Source organism: Podarcis bocagei (genome assembly GCF_964188305.1).
Source record: "Podarcis bocagei genome assembly, chromosome: 1".
Taxonomy (NCBI): domain Eukaryota; kingdom Metazoa; phylum Chordata; class Lepidosauria; order Squamata; family Lacertidae; genus Podarcis; species Podarcis bocagei.
Genome location: NC_138125.1, coordinates 52,282,489 through 52,301,611, shown reverse-complemented (window position 1 = coordinate 52,301,611; position 19,123 = coordinate 52,282,489). Strand labels below are relative to the sequence as shown.

Here is a 19,123-nt window from a genome sequence, read left to right as displayed (position 1 = left end):
ATAAGTATCTTAACAGTGCATACAGAGAATACAAATTTACAACATAGCTTACAGATGAGTAACTATAAATTTGCATGTTGAAGTTGTAGCTATAAAAATTGTCCTTGGCATGCCGAAGCCATACAAACCTGATATCAGTTCTTGGCAAGAGATCCACAACATCATTTCCTGCATCCTCTTGTTCATCTCCTTCCTCCCCATCATCTCCACTGCCAGCCACGTGTCTGGTATTGCCTCGAGTTGGAGCAGGTGTTGTTTGTCCTTGCATCTGAAAAGTCAAAAGAGAATGCATATTTGGGGGGTGGGTGTTAGCAGTGGTTAGACAGTCACATCATCTTGGTTCACATGCTTGCACAACACTATCTTAACTGAAAGTCACACAAGCTAAGGCTCCTAAATTGGTGCAATAAGCTGCTGAATACAATCATTTGCAGCACTTCGGAAGAAGCTTACTTTTTCAAACTCAGCATCTATTTGGGAAAGAAGAGCAGGTTTCTCATCCTCGAAGAACATCCGCAAAGGGGGCCCCACGTACAGATACATGACACCTAATAAGGTAATTGCAGATGTTCTCACCGCCTGTCAAATAGGAAAAAGAAAGGCTCAATTTCAACCATTCAGACTGTATTTAGAACTTAAGTTTGAAGAGAAGTTTACTCACAGGATTTGTAGCGGCAAGAGCAGTCTTAACATTGCTGATAAAAGCCTTTACATTCAATCTGGGGGGGGGGGGGGGAGAGAACACACAGGTTAGTTGAAAGCAGCACAACAATGCATATAAAGTAGCAAGATACGGGACAGCTACTTGTTTGTTTTGGAACAATTTGTAAGAAGCAACTGCCAATGAATTGAAATCTCTAGTTTTCTGTTCAGCTCTTATTTACACAATGTATTTTGTCTGTTTTCACAATGGGATTGCAATTCAAATGGCACCTACAAGAAAATGAGTTTGATAATAGTGAAAACTGAACTAGTTCCATTTTCCTGAGGCAGGTGGTTTGAAGCTTCCTTGCTGAGAATTTGCACATTATACAGGAAACGTGGGACAGGGGAAATAGTGGGTAAACAGGCCCGATGTATTTAGTTTTTAGTGAAAGACTAGATGTCAGTCCAACAAAAGAATGGAAGGTAGGGCAAGAAAAAAAAAACCTCTTTCCTGTTCCAACTTTCTTTCAGAGTTGGAACAACTACATTGCCTCACCTTACTGTCACTACTTTTCAAAGGTTAGATGTTAAGAATCAGAAAGTTATTGGCCATGTGTCTTTTCTGACCATCATTTGACTATTATTAGCCATCTTAAATCTCTCTAGATAAGCCTGTAGTTAATTCTAGAGTAGTTTCTCTGACCCAGGTAAGTCTATAACTGAATTACAGGAACCAACCAGAAATTCTTTAGCTATAGAAACTTAATAAACCATGGGGTAATGATGGAGTCTTCAAACATTAAAGGAAATCCCACAGGTTCTCCTTAAGCCTGAATTTAAGAAAATTGTTATAAAATAATGATATTACACCAGATTAATGGAATATAACACCAACAAGAATATCCTAGTGACTGCTGGAAATGCCAGGAAAACAACAAAGAATTATCACATGGGGGATGCAAAGACACATTTCAGCCAGACAAATATACTCAACACAAGTCTGGTGAAGGATGTGGCCTAGGAAGAGGGTGTGTGACAGGGGCGAGTCCAGAGGACCAGATGGAAAAACTGGGAGGGCCATATTCAGCTCCCAGGCCTGAGGTTCTCCACCCATTTTAGGTGATGCCAGATGATACAATAACTGACTGTAGTGCTTGATCTATGAGTCAAATGGCTCCTCTATATTAAAGCTCTTTATTCTAGTATTTTAAAACTTACCCAGAAAACCCAAACTCTTTAATTGCATTTGAAAGCCAATTCAAGGTTTCCGATTGGTTCTTTGGATTCTTCTGAGAAAAGGCCATTGACATTACCTAGAATGAAAACGTAAGAGTTTACCCACCTCCACAAATCAGGAACATGCAACCTTCTAAAATAGACATGATACCTATGAGTGCAGTGACACTAACAGAGATTGCAAACAGCACCCAAGAGGCACTCCACTCCCTTCTACTGGATTTTTTAAAGCCTTAAAAAGAAAATTAGCCAAATGACAAGGCCTCTACTTCCTGCACCTGCCATTGCTTAGCTGTGCAGTGGGCTGGAAGAATCTGAAGCAATGACCTTTTCCCAGAGCTTTATCCTCTGGTGATAACAAACCTGGCCCCCACCTCCGCACCACCCTGTCCCTCCAACCTGGTGATCTGGCTTGTTGCTGCCCATGCTTTGCAAAAAGGCTTTTTGGGGGGAGTCAGAGGAAGCAGCATGGGGCAGTTCCGTTGCTAACAAGATATCAGCTGCTGCACATGGTAAGCAGAAGCCTTTTGTTGTGTACAGGGAGTGTGACGGTGGTGGATGAACAGAGCAATTTAGGTCTACCCATGAACCAGTCGTTTTGAGGCTAGCCATACTGCTGCAGCAACCATTTTGTAATGGCACCTTTGACAGTTTCACCTAAGCCGCCCATGAGACAGAAAAGGTTGGAAGGCAGTTTATGGCACATGGCCACACAAACTTGTTGCAATTATCTTAAGAATATAGGAAGAGCCTGTTGGATCAGGCCAATGGCTCATCTAGGCCGGCATTCTTTTCCCACAGTGGCCGAACAGATGCCTGTGGGAAACCAGCAAGTGGGATTCTGAGCTCAAGAGCACTTTCCCCTCCGGTGGTATCAGCGAATTGCTCCCAATAATTTAGTCTCAAAAGGAGGACAACGTAAAACTGAGGAGAAAAAAACTTCTATTAACATTGAATGAAGAGAGCTTTGATTGAATTACTGCTTTTGAAAATACAGCTAGAACTCATGCAGCCACAAGAGTATGGCAGTAAGACTAACTAAAATAAACAACCGATAAACATGTAAAAACTGGTTTCATACTATTGTTAGCCTTCCACATACCTGTTCAGCAGTCCAAGGCAACTGACATGCTTCCGCTATTGCTGTCAGTGCTTCTTTTGCATTGTTCCCACATTTCACATCACCAATCTTGTCCACAAGACCATCCAGCACAATTTGTGCAGATGTTTTGGAGAAGGTTCCCTTCTGAGCAATCAAAGCAACTATGTGAAGTTTTATCTGCATCACCTGCATAGGAAAAATAAAGGATGTGAATGTAGCTTCAGCCCATGCCTTGTAGCTTTGGCTGTATGTACCCAGGTCTGATTTGGTTGATTCAGCATACTATTCTGAAGAGAATAGTTCTCAACGTTTTCCTAAACACCAATGTAATTTTGCTGGACTTCAGTTGCTATAAAAGATTACAGTAGTTAATGCTACAGCTTTTCCTAGCAGTAGCTCCATTAATAGCACAACAGTGTTGTTTTACCTGAAAGTTGGTCTCTTTCCATCCAGGTTTCTTGGCCAACATCCTTACCAGAGCCTGGCAAGGCATTTCAGTTCTATCCATCAGCTCAACAGCCTTAGAGAGTAGGAGAAGATGATAATTAAAATCTAGAAAATGTGAAACATTATACAATCCAGCACTCATTAGGGAACTCTTTTTCAAGTTATAGTCAGGTCTCCATTTAGCATCCACAGAATCTATTACAGTGGTACCTCGCAAGACGAACGCCTCACAAGACGGAAAACCCGCTAGACGAAAGGGTTTTCCGTTTTGGAGGCGCTTCGCAAGACGAATTTCCCTATGGGCTTGCTTCACAAGATGAAAGCCCATAGGGAAATCTCCGGGACAGCGGGGAAGCGCAGCGCGTCTTCCCCACTGTCCTCGGACCTCCTCCGAAGCCGGGCGGTGGGGCGGGAACGCCTCCTCCCGCCGCCGCCGGGCTTCGGAACGATGCTCCGAAGCCGGGCGGCGGGGCGGGAACTCCTGTCCCCGGACCTGGTCTGAAGGCGGTTTCCCTAGGAACGCATTAATTGATTTTCAATGCATTCCTATGGGAAACCGTGCATCGCAAGACGAAAAACTCGCAAGACGAAGAGACTTGCGGAACGAATTAATTTCGTCTTGCGAGGCACCACTGTATCTTAACAAAAGATGTATCTATTATTCCCTTCATTTTAGGAAGGGGAGTTTTCAATTTTAAAAGTTTCACATGAAAATTATCAAAAGCAGCTTCTCTGTTTTGGAGATTTTGAATTCTAAGCCAGGATTTTAAATATCCTCCCCCATTCCCCTTGTTATCTTAAGGAAAGGGAAAGTCAAAATGACTTTGAAACACACAAAATGTATATGCTGACTGAGATGAAGACTGTAATAAATCTTCACCATACAACCCCATCACTTTGGTTCCATCTTTGTAAAGCTAACAGTGTGGGCTGGTTTAAAGTTTTCATGAACAGGTGAGATGTGTGTTCCACAGCTATCAAGGGGAGAACATAGGATAGCAAGATACCAAGGGTGAGCAGGGGAGAGAGGAAGATAATTATTGTTGGGACTCCCATCATCCTTAGCCAATGTGACCAATGGGCAGGAATGATGGGACCAACATCATATGGGGATTCAAAACTGGTTGCCCTAAACCCTTCATAAGTACTTGCTGGACTGTAGAAGCAAGGAATACTCAGCCTCAAGAGGAAATAACACACCAAAACAGAACAATAATGTAACTGTTTTTGAAATAGCCTAAGCAAAGGTGTGGGGGAAGGAGCAATTCACAGCTCTCCATCAGCGAAGCTACAAGACTAGCTAATGAATTTGAAGAGGGATGTTTGATAGAGGGGGAAATGCAATTTCCCAGAAATAGTGTTCTAGCTTCGAAAAAGATGTTTGCATGTCCCATCAGAACAAACTCTGCATTTAGTAAGAAAGGGATAGTCCAGAAGGTTATGAAGCATAGTATGATGCCCAAGGGTTTCTGTGGACTTCAAAGACTATGAACAGGTGGTGCTTACAGCTCAAGAGACCACTTCTCTGATTCAGGCTAACTTCCAAAACACCACACTCTTGATTACCTTTTGAAATTCTTCCATGCAAGCAAGCCTTTCTTTCCAGTTGCCACTGTCTAGCTGCTGTAGGCAAGCAGCTGGTAGGACAGCTGAAGCCTTCTCTTCACAAACCTCTATCTGCAAACAAAGAGAAAAGGAAAAAATTCTTATTTTGGTAGCTTATTCTTGTGCTGCAGCATATTTTATATAGCCAAGGGACCTAAATTAAAAAGAAAACCATACCCATGAGAGCACTTGTACAAAATGGTGCAATAATTAACACTACACTGAACTGTACTTGTGGTGCACAAACTTTAGGTTTGTGCCTTGCAAGACTGCTATAAAACATCTGATGCTTTCCCTTTTATTTGGGCCAAGAATAGCCAAGCCATTTCACATCCATGGTAGGCAGGTGTATAAACTACAAGACTGCTTTTAAAATGTCCTAAAATTGGTGTCCACACAAATGGCTAGAACATTTCAACTGATCCTGAATACTACTACTATGTAATTTAGCAAACAATTCCCATTCTGGCCTTCTCTAATCCCTTTATGTTCTCTCCCCCTTTCGTCTTCAGCATATTCATAAGCACACTGATCTTTAGATGCAGAACAAAAGTATTATACCTGGTTTAAAAAAAAAAGGCTGCCTTTGCTAATTTTGTGACTTACTCTAGGGAAATACCACTCTGTTTAGACCTAACAGCGACTCAAATAATGTGAACATTAAAGGTAAAGGTACCCCTGCCCGTACGGGCCAGTCTTGACAGACTCTAGGGTTGTGCGCCCATCTCACTCAAGAGGCCGGGGGCCAGCGCTGTCCGGAGACACTTCCGGGTCACGTGGCCAGCGTGACATCACTGCTCTGGCAAGCCAGAGCCGCACACGGAAACGCCGTTTACCTTCCCGCTAGTAAGCGGTCCCTATTTATCTACTTGCACCCGGGAGTGCTTTCAAACTGCTAGGTTGGCAGGCGCTGGAACCGAACAACGGGAGCGCACCCCGCCGCGGGGATTCGAACCGCCGACCTTTCGATTGGCAAGCCCTAGGTGCTGAGGCTTTTACCCACAGCGCCACTCCGCGTCCTAGAATGTGAACATTATTTTGTACCAAATCAAACCTCTTTGTCTATCCAGCTCTGTGCTGTCTACACTGACTGACAACAGCTCTCCAGAAGCCTTTTCCCAGTACTATCTGGGGAGATGCCATTAGGGACTAAACCCAGGACCTTCTGCATGCAAATCAGATGCTCTACTACTGAGCTTTGACCCTTCACAGGAAAAAAATAATGAACAGGTATTTTTTAAAAAATAGCATTTTACACTGAATTTTAACACAGATGAAGCACCCACCGAGAGTTCTGGCTCAAATATCTCCTTTACTTCAGATCCTTTCTTGCCTTTTGTTCCAGTACTTCCTGCCCCACCAGCTGCAGCTTGTTTACCCTTCTTGGGTGGGCCACCAGACTACACAGGAAGAAAGCAGCAGGTAAAGTCAGTTAAAGTTCTGAATTAACTTGAGCAAAGCTTGGATTGATGCTTTAAAATGATGACCACGCCAGCTGTTGGGATGAGGGTAGGAAATTGAGTGAAAAGTAAAAAAAGAAAGGGATTCTCATTTTCGAGACTGCCTTTTCTCAAAAGACTAGCATCTGTCTACATCACATTTCTGGTTTTTCCATATACTCAGCCATCGAAATGTGATGTTTTAGGCTGAGGGCATATCAATACAACTAAGGTATGTGTGACAATAGGCACCAACTGGAATACTGTAATTAACTTTCCTTGGGACTGTATTCGAAGATGCATTTGGATACTTCATTTGGTGCAAAATTCAATAGCAATGGTTTCCCTTTTTTGTACCAAAACAATTCTATTTTGATAGCAACTCAAAATGTCAGTTATTACCCTTAAATACCCTAAATAGTTTACATCAATACTTATTAAAGGGCAGTCAGTCTATGTCCATATGATCCAATATCTGTTGTAGCTCCCAAGATAGAGCACTCCCTTCCCCTGGGAAAAACATCTGGCTCCCTATTTGTTCATTTGCCAATGTAGCTGGTGTACTTTCTCACTGTGAACATGGAATTAGTTCTTTATATAGGTCTACTCAATAATTAAACTGATTACGTTTCCCTTACCTTAGCCGCAGGTGCCTTTTTCTGTGCACCAGATTTGGAATTATCTTTTGTATCTTTGTCCCCTGCAGCCCCTGAAAGAGCTGGAGCCTTCCCAGCAACAGGTTTGCTCTCTTTTCTATCGGTTCCTCCACTGGCTCTACTACCACCAGCCAGCTCCACTTTTTCAGCAGACTCTTTAATCTAGTGGACAGATCAGAAGACCAAAGGAGTTACAATAAATCTTCAGTATGTAACCATTAAAGCCTCCAAGACTCACTTATAATTCTTCTTATGAATGCTAACGCATTTTGTTACTTTGAGGTGTTATCTGCATAACGTTAATAATAATAATAATAATAATAATTTCTTATATGAAACCCACCCATCTGACTGGTTTGCCCCAGCCACTCTTAAAGCAAATAGAGGAATCAAAGAAGCTTAGTGAAGTCTCAGAGGTAAGGAACTTTTTTATATGAAGGGCCACTTAGCAACAGGAAAACTCAACAGAATGGAAAAGAAAAGACTTTGCCTCCTTGAAAGCTTCCTTCAGGCAGAGGTGGCAAATTCTGCACTGGGAACAAGATGTTCATGGACATGGAAGCACAGCTCCTTTAAGTCTAACCATCTTTTCCCCCTTCGTTCCTAAAGAAGCTCCTTCCCCATCACTATGTACTGCTTGTCTCTTGCTGGGAAAGGCTCAGGACTGAAGGGGTGGAGGCCCCAGAGCATGATTTTGCCTTGGGCCACATGAAAGTTGGTTACAAGCCGAAATGCAGCACCCGAACTGTGGAGGTTCTCCACCAGTGGCCTAAAGCCCATGTACAGGCCTTCCCCAATGCTGATGTCTTTAGAAACTGCCAAAGCCTGATGATTCAGTGTCAAACAGTGAGACTTACCCGGTCTAGTTTTAGTTTGTCCACATCTGTTAGGAAAGGATTCACCGCTTTCTCACCTGCCACCTTCAGGGCAGTACCCAGGGCTTCAAATGCAGCATCTCTAACTTCTGGAGCCGAATCATTAATGTGCTGTAGCAAAAACACAAGACCTGAAGAGTTTGCCAACTAGATTTCTTGTTCACACTATTATTATTTATTACATATCTTCATTTTTTTATTTTGCCCAAGGTAACCCAAAGCGACTTACAAACAAACAAACAAACAAACAAACAGAGAGAGAGAGAAAAAGGGGGGGACCAATCCTACATTGATAGATTAAAACCAAGGAGGGAAAGATACATTAAAAAATCATGCCCACTTCTAAAACACCACATGTAGTTAAAGGTCAAAGGTCTGGTTACAGAGAAAAGTTCTGCCTGGCACCAGTCAAGCCTCCAGACCTCAAATCACAACTGCAGAGCCTGGGTTGGTTCATATGGCGATAGGTGGTCCTTGGGGAACTGAGCCACATACAGCTTTATAGGTCAAGAGCATCCCTTTGAATTAGGTCCAAAAACCAATTGATAGCAAGTGCAGTCAGGCCAGGATTGGTGTTATACGCTCAAGCTGTTTTGCTTTGGTGAGCACCAGGTTGCTAAATTCTGCACCAGCTGAAGCTTCTGAACTATCTTCAAAGACAGCCCTACATATAACATATTGCAGTAATCTAACAAAAAAAAATGGATGATGCTCCACCACTGATTATTATTAAGCATTGCAGCAAAAGGACAGAAATTATTAACTGCATTGATTCTTACAATTTGTCTTAAGCCCTGGATTTTTATTGTAAGCATGCACAATGTGTAAGCCCTTTTCATAGTAAACCAAGCACAAAAAAGCAATTGTGTTAAAGGCTACAAAGCTTATTTGGCTTATTTTGGCTTTCCTTCCTTTGGAGAGCTACTGCTCTCATACCGGTCTCATCTCTCCTCAGGGTCCCTTCCAACTCTACAATTCTATGATTTCCTTTCTTCTCCAGAGTTAAGACAAGGTGCCTGCTCTCCTACCTGGTTGAAATAAAATTCTTCTACGAAACAGTTCATGATTGTTGTGATTCCCAGCACAAGAATCACTACAGAAACACTCTCCAGTTCCACATACTACTTTCAGCCAAACAAAGACCTCTACAATGCTAAGAACTTCTTTTTTTACCTTGAGAAGCGCAGCACAGAAGGGTTTCAGCATGCTCTTAGAAAGGACAGTAGAATTGCAGTGACGAAAGCTTCTTGCGATGAAGAGGGATGTCTGTTGCTTGATGGTTGGGTTTTTGTTATCCATCACAGCCAATATATCCTCACTTAGATTTTGTAACGTGGTCTAGAATGGTTGGTTAAAGGATATTAGTTCTGGCGAAACCATGGTCTGCTAAACTTGTTTAAAACACTACTAGCCATGCACTTACAGTCAGGAAGATTGCGTCAATGGCTTCTTGCAATGCTTGTACGACCTGAGGCTTTTTCTCCTTGAACTTCTCTAAGATAGTTGGGACAACCTATAAAAATTGTTACCAAGGTATTAAGAAGTTGAAATTAATGTTTGATTTCCCACTGTGCTCTAGGAGAGTGCACAATAAGGAAACTCCTGTTTGCCCCATACACAGAAAAACAAACACACTGAACTTGTACTACTTCAAGGAACACTGTGCGAGTAGCCTATTCAAGATAGCCCTTTAAAATAAGTTTAAAAATTAAGAAGTCCTCTTATTTTTCCTTTAAAAAAGAGGGAAAGCGAGGTGGGGAAGCCTTCCTGTAGATGCTCTTTTTCATCTCACTTTGTTAGAAGTTTAACAGAAGAGTTTCATATTCAAGCAGCAGGAGCCAGTAACAGCCCAGTGCTAACCTCAGATATTGTATTCTGTGTAGTGACCTGCATACTTACATGACCCGCATACTGTCCAAATTTCTTCCTGAGACCAGTAGCCAGTCCAGCAAGGCATTTGGCAGCCAAAGCAACCAACATTACATTGGTATCCTTTCCAACAACCTGTGGGGGAAGAGGAACATTACAATCCAATAGTCTGAGATCTCAGATTATTTGGATGGGATGTCTAAACAAGCAGAAGCAGTATACCTCTGCAGACTCAGGAGAACCATACTAGACACTGCGTTTCCCCACCCAACCCCTTCTTATACCACCTATATCAATTGCACTCCCACATATTGGAATGTCAGCATTTCTATTCCCATTCCAGCAATTTAAACACTGTCACATGATCAAATCAATCCCATGAATGAACTTTATAATCACACTCTGTGTTAACCAATGAATTATCAAACCTCTTTTTAAATACAGTAATAATGATGCCACATATTTGGCTTGGAAAGGACTATTTGGGTATTAGAGAGGTCCTTGCCTTTTTAAGCGCTTTCACCAAGTCTGCATAGTCTCCAGCTTCAAGTTTGGGATTTTTAACTAGCACTTCCACTGCTTCCAAAGCTTCTTTTCTCTCTTGCCATTTTTTGGCCTCCTGCAATGCAAAACATAAAAATTATATATACCTTGGTCTTCAGAAATTGTTGCAAATCCTGTAAGGTTAACCAGAACACTTGCAGACAGAGCCTTCTTCAGGCATTTGTTTTTTACACTGACAGTATAGATTTTTCTACATGTGCTGAGGGAAAACTTTTACCACCAGCAGACATAGACGCAAATAGATGTGCACTGTTTCTGGAAAAACATGTAGCCTTATATATACAACATGATTTATGTCTATGTATATGCATTATTGGACATGATGCGCTTTTGTGCTGAGGCAGCATCTCTGTGTACAAGAGAAGCACCTTCACACACTTGTAGAAACCCAAGATAAACAATAATAAAAGCACTTTTATTATTTTCATTCAATGACAGCTCAGGAGTTCCCACCAAATACTTTAATGTCCCTGAACTTGAAGCCATTTTAATTAAGACTGCTGAAAAATGAAGCTGTTTTGTAGATACATAGAACATGACAGTTAATTGTGAAAGAAAATGGGGAAGATTGTTTAGTGTCTATGGTTCAGAAAAAATTATTCATTTGTGTATTTATTATTAAGGTTACAGAAGGAATAATGGTTAACTGAATCACCACTTACAATTTTGTCATAGAAATCTTTAGGAAGTTTGGAGAGAATTTCAACAGCTTCCAGAAGTTCATAGGCATCCACCTGTGGAACAGCCTCATCACCATCATCTCCTCCTATTGAAAGAATTGTTAGTATATATAGCCAGACACTGTTATTATATATATTTTATCCTCCGCCTTCTTCTCTGACAAGACTCAATAAAGCTTAAAGATGATTAAACATCAATAGAATTTTTAAAAAATGTTTAAAACATACGTTATAATATGTTCTAAATACGTTTAAAACATACAAATAATTTCAATAAAAACAGCATGGCACTAGTCCATGATGGGCTAATTATGTCACCATTTTTTACTTTATTATATGTAAAATAATAAGCTGTGAAGCAGAGTATTAACTCTGCAATCAATGACTTTTCCTAGAGATTGATGTGCATCAACATTTTATGCCAGCTTATGTTTTTTGACCACCTTCATCTGATTCTTAGTCAGCAAAGTTATCTACTGTGAAGTCCCAAGTCAACAGTTACCTCCATCTGCATCTCCACCAGCTGCCTGTTGCTGCTCAAACTTTGCTTTCATTTCTTGCTGGGAGCGAAGGAACCGTGACTGCTTGGGAGCTGATACCGGTAGTTTGACCCATTCTTCTTCCAGCTCTTTTAACTGCAAGAATCAAAACACAAAATGTCCTACTGATATGTGTGCATTCCCTTGTCACAAGTAAAACTGTTCCTTAACCTTGCCATAATCCCGAGCTACTGTAGGAAAGCTAGAGCAGAAGATCATTAACACCTCTTCATTACCTAGGTTCAATTTAACTGCTTTTTCACCAAATTAAATTCAGGGAAATTAATTAGTGTGCAGCGGACTCTTAAAACTCTGTCTTAAGGGGAGGGGATTCACAGCAGTATACTTTCACTTAAGACAAGAAAATGACAGTCATTATTTGAGAGCTGACAAATTTTGGACCATGTCAAACACAATTCCAAACTCAAGTTATTACTTGCTAACTTGAACATATGAATTACTATCACATCAGTTATGCAACATTTTATCAAGTCTGGCAGCTAACAATGCAGGCATAAGCTAAAAGTGATAAATCTATTATACAATGCTGTGACTTCACTTGAATGTGTGAATTTATCTGCCAGTTTAAAAATAGATAAAAATGTTGAGACAGATCTTAAAAACATGCAGCAAAATATTACATCTGAGATTTCTCATGGAAAATATTAGTTAAACATCAGTTCAAGCTAGGGTCTGGTGGGCATTTCTTATTATATAATAAATTTGTAAGCCTGTCATGCTGAGGTTTGTGTAGCTGCCTAAGGCCAATGTAACGACAGAGCAGCAAGCAGGCAAGTTTAAGCAACAGCTGTTTAAAGAAGGGTGAGAGGAGTTTCAGAGAGTGGTTTGTTAAAAGGGAGTGAGAGTTGGGGCAAGCTGTGAGGTGAAGGGAGATGTGGGTGTCCTGTGTGGGGCTTGGCAAAGAGATGGGCAAGATGTAAAGAGGAGAGGGGGTGGCCACGTGTGGGGGTATGGGGTTGGCAGCCCCTAGTACAACAATATTTACAGTTTTGTTGTTGTTGTTTAGTCGTTTAGTCGTGTCCGACTCTTCGTGACCCCATGGACCAGAACACGCCAGGCACTCCTGTCTTCAGTTACAGTTTTACTTTCCCTAAAACCGAGACCCTACTTCCAAGTATCTCCTTTGCTTACTGGATAATAGTGCTCTTATTTATGAATTGCTCCTCTACTTAAAGGGGGGAAAGCCCAATGAAAACACAGATACACCACTGGGGTTCAAATATACCTGCTCTCTTGCTTTTACTTAGCCACTTCATACTTAGAACATGGTCTGGGAGATACTCTACCTTTTGAAGCTTAAAGCTAAAGAAAGGGACATGGTTACCTGGTCACATTAAGCCTCTATGTGAAGTAGCATCTTGTTTGGAAAGATTCCGCATGAATTCTGGGTAAACCCCAGCCCTCCCTCATGCTTAGGTTAAAGATTTATTCATTTCCTCCCTTTTGCTCAAGCCAAAAGATGTAACAAAAATATACCCTGATCTACTGGTGGGCGGCTACTTACACTAAGAATGCTAGAAAACAGTACTTGCCAAGCTTACCTGAACAGAGTTTATATTCTGTAATGGAGGCCTGAGAGCATCCCTTATCCACCGATAGATCTCAACAGCGAGAAGTTTGGCTTCATCTCGAACAGCCTTCTCTCGAGACTCAAAGAGTTTTGGCAACACTTTGATTATTGGCTTCAGTGAGATTATTTTTGAACCAAATTCACTGAAATGCAAGACAAATAAATAATTAAATAAATAATGCACATTGACTCGGTTATTCTTAGGTCCTGCCTGCACGTCATGGTAAGCCACTGCCATGGTTTCCGGTGAATGAGCTGTGAACTTGGCTGAATCTCTTCATTGAGCCAGGAGCAACAAACCACAACCACTGGCTTAACGTAATGTGCGAAACAGCACTCATTGTTCCTTCCAAACAAACTGTGTTTGGTAAGCCAAGAACAAGTACTGGTTTGTTTGGAGAAAACTAACAATGAGGGCTGGTTTTCATGTTACACTTAGCCCAAGGTTCATGGTTTGCTGTTCCCAAATCTGACAAAGGGAAGAGCAGAATAGGAGTGATTCAACAGCATACATTAGAATGCCACTTTTTAATGGTTTATGTCTTACTGTGACATTAGAACATGGCTTATTTACGTTATTATAATAGGAGAACTATGTATACTAGAATTCCTTCCAGTAGCACCTTAAAGACCAACTAAGTTAGTTCTTGGTATGAGCTTTCGTGTGCATGCACACTTCTTCAGATACACTGAAACAGAAGTTGCCAGATCCTTCTATATAGTGAGAAGGTGGGGAGGGGTGTTACTCAGAAGGGTGGTGGGAATGGGAGATAGGCAGATAGCTGAGAGAGCCTCTTGACGACTCTTGATGACTCTTAACGACTGTAATAGGTCTTACAGGAAAAGGCAAGGGGTGGGAAGGTGAGAAATGGTTTAGTTATGTATAGTGAGATAAGAATCCAATGTCTTTGTTCAGTCCAGGTCTTTTCATGGTTTTAAGTTTGGTAAAGGTAAAGGTAAAGGTACCCCTGCCCGAACGGGCCAGTCTTGACAGACTCTAGGGTTGTGCGCCCATCTCACTCAAGAGGCCGGGGGCCAGCGCTGTCCGAAGACACTTCCGGGTCACGTGGCCAGCGTGACATCGCTGCTCTGGCGAACCAGAGCCGCACACGGAAACACCGTTTACCTTCCCGCTTGTAAGCGGTCCCTATTTATCTACTTGCACCCGGGGGTGCTTTCGAACTGCTAGGTTGGCAGGCGCTGGGACCGAACGGCGGGAGCGCACCCCACCGCAGGGATTCGAACCGCCGACCTTTCGATCGGCAAGCCCTAGGCGCTGAAGCTTTAACCCACAGCGCCACCTGTAATGAGTTGTAATTCAGCAGCTTCTCTTTCCAATCTATTTCTGAAATTCCTTTGTAGTAAAACAGCTACTTTGAGATCTTGTATAGAATGTCCTGGGAGATTGAAGTGTTCTCCTACTGGTTTCTCTGTTCTGTGATTCTTGATGTCAGATTTATGTCCGTTTATTCTTTGGCGTAAGGTTTGGCCTGTTTGTCCAATATAGAGAGCTGAAGGACACTGTTGGCATTTGATGGCATACACAATGTTAGACGATGAGCAATTAAATAGTCCCGAGATGGTATGTGTGATGTTGTTGGGGCCATCACACATACCATCTCGGGACTATTTAATTGCTCATCGTCTAACATTGTGTATGCCATCAAATGCCAACAGTGTCCTTCAGCTCTCTATATTGGACAAACAGGCGAAACCTTACGCCAAAGAATAAACGGACATAAATCTGACATCAAGAATCACAGAACAGAGAAACCAGTAGGAGAACACTTCAATCTCCCAGGACATTCTATACAAGATCTCAAAGTAGCTGTTTTACTACAAAGGAATTTCAGAAATAGACTGGAAAGAGAAGCTGCTGAATTACAACTCATTACCAAACTTAAAACCATGAAAAGACCTAGACTGAACAAAGACATTGGATTCTTATCTCACTATACACAACTAAACCATTTCTCACCTTCCCACCCCTTGCCTTTTCCTGTAAGACCTATTACAGTCGTTAAGAGTCGTCAAGAGTCGTCAAGAGTCGTCAAGAGGCTCTCTCAGCTATCTGCCTATCTCCCATTCCCACCACCCTTCTGAGTAACACCCCTCCCCACCTTCTCACTATATAGAAGGATCTGGCAACTTCTGTTTCAGTGTATCTGAAGAAGTGTGCATGCACACGAAAGCTCATACCAAGAACTAACTTAGTTGGTCTTTAAGGTGCTACTGGAAGGAATTTTTTTATTTTGACTATGGCAGACCAACACGGCTACCTATCTACTATGTATACTAGCTCTTTCATCTGGCAGATCTGTACTGGCAACAATTTCAATCACTGTTAGTCTGAGATTACTCATGCTAAACTGCCAATATGTAAAACCTTCTCTTAACATTTAATTTGAAAAGTGTGTGAGTCTTTGAATACAATGCACAACACAATACTAGGTGCACTTGTAAGAATTTCTCACACAAATTCAATCCTAACTGTATTTAGAATTGCAGCCTTAAATGCACATAGTTGTTAAACTGGATTCCCTGCATTCCCCTCTTATGGAATTTCATGTTTGCCTACTTTTGAGTCATACAAACATGGGCAATGGATTGAATCAATGTCATGTGAGTAAAGTTCTGCTCATGCAATGATTAATTTAGCAGCAGCTACAATAATCCTGCTTATAACTATCAAGTATATATACAATAATTCAGATACCTGGATTATAATCAACTGCTTATTAACAATCTCTATGTCTGAACATATGAATGGTGCAAGACTGAACAGTACTGAAGATGGAAATTAGTTTTTTACATGGATTCCTTCACTAAAAACACTTTGAAAATTGAGTATTTGTGATTAGACTTGCAATTATTTAATAGACAAAATATAACCAAAGAAGTCAGAGAGGAATTAGAATAGTTATTTAGATGCATCCACAACATGATCAAGTGGGAGCTACCCATTTTTAAAGTCACAAACTACTTTTGAAACCACCATATTTTTTTTTAAAGTGACCTAGCATGCTATATGAGCTAGTATTAAAGTTCAAAGCCATTATGGGCATGTGACACTCTCATGGCTTCTTTGATTCTGGACAAATATTTTTGCTTTGTCTTTAACAATTATTTTATTAATCTGAAAGCAGCAATTGTTGAACAATTATGCTACCAGCAGGAATGTTTTTAAGGAAACCATCTGTTAAATTGGATCAATTTCTCTCCTTGGCAGCGCAGTAAGCTACAAGAGAGTTCATCAAGAGTCATACAATTCAGTGTATTGCTCTGTTCTAGTAGATTGTTATAATTGCTTCAGTGCACTCTCAGATACCAATACCAAATTCTATTAATCACCACAAACACCCCTCTCCTCACATGGCTGGAATGACAGCTTCTTCAGATTAACTTACCTTAGTGCTTTCCTCAGTGTTTCTATACATGCAACTATGATCTTGGGGTTCTTGTTGTCCAAGCCTTTCAGAAGCTCTTCTTGTACTATCTCCCCTTTCTCGATTTCAATAAACATAAGACATATGTCTGTGCCAAGCTCCTTGGCTCTAGCTTTAGGCTGATTAAACACTTTATTTACAACTCCAGACACCACTTCTCCTGTTGTTCTTTAAAAAAAGAAAAAGAAGGCAACACTTTTAGGTCACATAAACATTAACCATTCTGTTCCCTGGGGGAATTAAGTTTTGTTTGTTGTATGTACAGGAATGCACTCTACTCCAAACAAATCACACCTCTAATCTCCATCCATGTTCTTCGGTCTAATGCTGGACTCTTACATATCTTGTTAAATGACCTAAGGCAGCCATTTAAACATTTATTCTGATCACAGACAATTTTCATGCGAAGTGTATCTGAAGTGTCCTTTAATGACTCATTCCAACCCTAAGCAACAGGCAAATAGATCACCCTGAAATATAAGGTTCCCTTGTCATTCAAGAGTACATGTCAAATGTTGGTTTACAGACATGTATATGCATCACTTAATTTTTCTCTGCTTGACCAGCAGCTCTAAGGCTACCCATAAACCACTTGATGTAAGGCAGCAGCAATGTGATGCTCGCTTAAAAACTGCAACTGGATTTTGTACCTTTTAATTCCAAATCTTTGTCTACGATTGAAACTTTTTTCTGCTTTTCAAAGTATACCGAAAAGTAACACTATTGTTAAAAGGTGTGTAAGATACAAATCTGAACGCATGCATTTATTACAAAGGAATGAAATTTTGGGTCAATTATGAAAGAGCAACAAAATCTTACAATAGGGAGATTACAAGGAGAATAGGTAAAAAATGAGGTTTTCATTGGAGCATTTCTAGAGTCTCAAGAAAAGTCAAAGTCACTTAATTAATGCTTCCTCTGGTGAATTATTTGTAGCAAGGCAAGAGCTGATAGAGTTCCTTCCTAGAAAATGTGGAGTGAAGGCAAACACCAAGTAACTTACTTTCCTGCTACATGGGCATTTTCAACATAGGCAAGGGCTGCTTCCAATCCTTTCAGTTGAGCAACTGCATTAGAGTCGGTCACAAATTTCTTTACAAGTCCAAGATACTTGGACCATTCAGGGCTCTTCTCATCATCTATCTTCTCAAACAGCTTCAAGGCTTCTTCATAGCCATTTAACCTAGCCTTCCACAACTAGAATAGAAAGATATCAGGAAGATTTCTGCTTAACTTGAACAAGATGTTAACTCTCTAAAAGAACAGCCCCCCCTTTATTAGAACAATAAAAGCAGCAAGTGAGAACTAGCACCTAAATTTTTTCTATAGCTTCTCACATAACGGACATATTTACTACCAGCCATTTCCATTTTGCTCTGTTAAACATTTATCAGTGACCCCATAAGACAAAAATCAAACAAAGTAGCTATTTTTCTATAGCCTCTATAACTGATTTTGAGAGTATTCGTAAAACTGGTCTTCCGTTATGGATGGAAGCAAAGTCACATGCAATGCAAGTCAGTGAGCAAACCTGTCTCATTTGAGAAGACATGCAGAAGAACATCAAACATTTCAAATAATTATACAAAAAGACCAAACAATTTCTAATAATAATAATTTATTATTTATACTCTGCCCAAAAGATTAGTGTATACACAAGTCATTTTGACGTTATCCATTAACAAGTTTGGCAGCTAACATACACTCAATCTTGTCTTAACCTGTGTTACAGTTTAAGACAATCTTCTTACCTTGTGTTCACATTTCTGATCAATGGGTAGTTTCATCCATTCACTATCATCCCCCATGGTGCTTTAGTTTCTTGTAAATCAGTAATTCCTAGGTAGGAGGGTGGAAAGTAAAATTAACAGTCAGTGGTCATAGTTGCCTTTGCAAAATACACACAAACCTCAATTTTTACTGTCAATACACTATCAATGCCACCATAAAAGGGCTATAGAAATTACAATGAAATGAGAAAATATACCATTAAGTAATTTGCTGTTCCTCTTTTGGCAGACACAAAAGCAACAGGAATCTTCCTTCAGAATTATATAGATGTAGCAATAATGTTCTGTAGTAAGGAACATAGTTAATCGGACTCTCATTCAGTCCCCTAAAGTGCTTTTAATATATTCTGAAACACACCCAACTCTGTAAGATCATTCCAAGACATATGCAAGTTTACATGGTATAGTAGTATTTTAACATAAATGCCTTTCTCAGAGCTGATACAGAGTCAACTTCATCAGGTCAATAATGTATTTCTAAATGCCAAATTCAACTAATGATGCACAATACAGAGCAAGTTATTAAGCCACTAAATTAACTGCACTTTTAATCCCGACAACCAGCATTTTCCAGACTGCAGAAGCACCTCTACCTTCCTACTGCCTGTTCTATTTCCTGTCTGCACCACTTGCTGATAT

General features: G+C 40.6%; 1 protein-coding gene across 4 annotated transcripts in view; it reads right to left on the bottom strand.

The window, feature by feature from the left end:
• Positions 1-18,538, bottom strand: part of CKAP5 (cytoskeleton associated protein 5) — a 45,246-nt gene extending 26,708 nt beyond the window's left edge. For 2 of the 4 annotated variants that reach the window (XM_081163271.1, XM_081163272.1), the window contains exons 1-20: positions 18,446-18,538; positions 17,698-17,891; positions 16,656-16,862; positions 13,220-13,391; positions 11,621-11,753; positions 11,101-11,204; positions 10,380-10,493; positions 9,905-10,009; positions 9,429-9,518; positions 9,179-9,343; positions 7,988-8,116; positions 7,113-7,292; positions 6,322-6,435; positions 4,997-5,107; positions 3,411-3,503; positions 2,984-3,169; positions 1,864-1,958; positions 662-719; positions 454-579; positions 129-268 (exon numbers count right to left, since the gene is read on the bottom strand). In XM_081163271.1, coding sequence (XP_081019397.1) covers positions 129-268; positions 454-579; positions 662-719; positions 1,864-1,958; positions 2,984-3,169; positions 3,411-3,503; positions 4,997-5,107; positions 6,322-6,435; positions 7,113-7,292; positions 7,988-8,116; positions 9,179-9,343; positions 9,429-9,518; positions 9,905-10,009; positions 10,380-10,493; positions 11,101-11,204; positions 11,621-11,753; positions 13,220-13,391; positions 16,656-16,862; positions 17,698-17,891; positions 18,446-18,502 — 2,573 coding nt within the window. In that variant the 5' untranslated portion in view covers positions 18,503-18,538. Of the gene's footprint in view, positions 1-128; positions 269-453; positions 580-661; positions 720-1,863; positions 1,959-2,983; positions 3,170-3,410; positions 3,504-4,996; positions 5,108-6,321; positions 6,436-7,112; positions 7,293-7,987; positions 8,117-9,178; positions 9,344-9,428; positions 9,519-9,904; positions 10,010-10,379; positions 10,494-11,100; positions 11,205-11,620; positions 11,754-13,219; positions 13,392-16,655; positions 16,863-17,697; positions 17,892-18,445 lie in introns of those variants that run through there. The other 2 variants (XM_081163269.1, XM_081163270.1) reach the window with 1 other exon arrangement.
• Between the last annotated feature and the right edge of the window lie 585 nt (positions 18,539-19,123).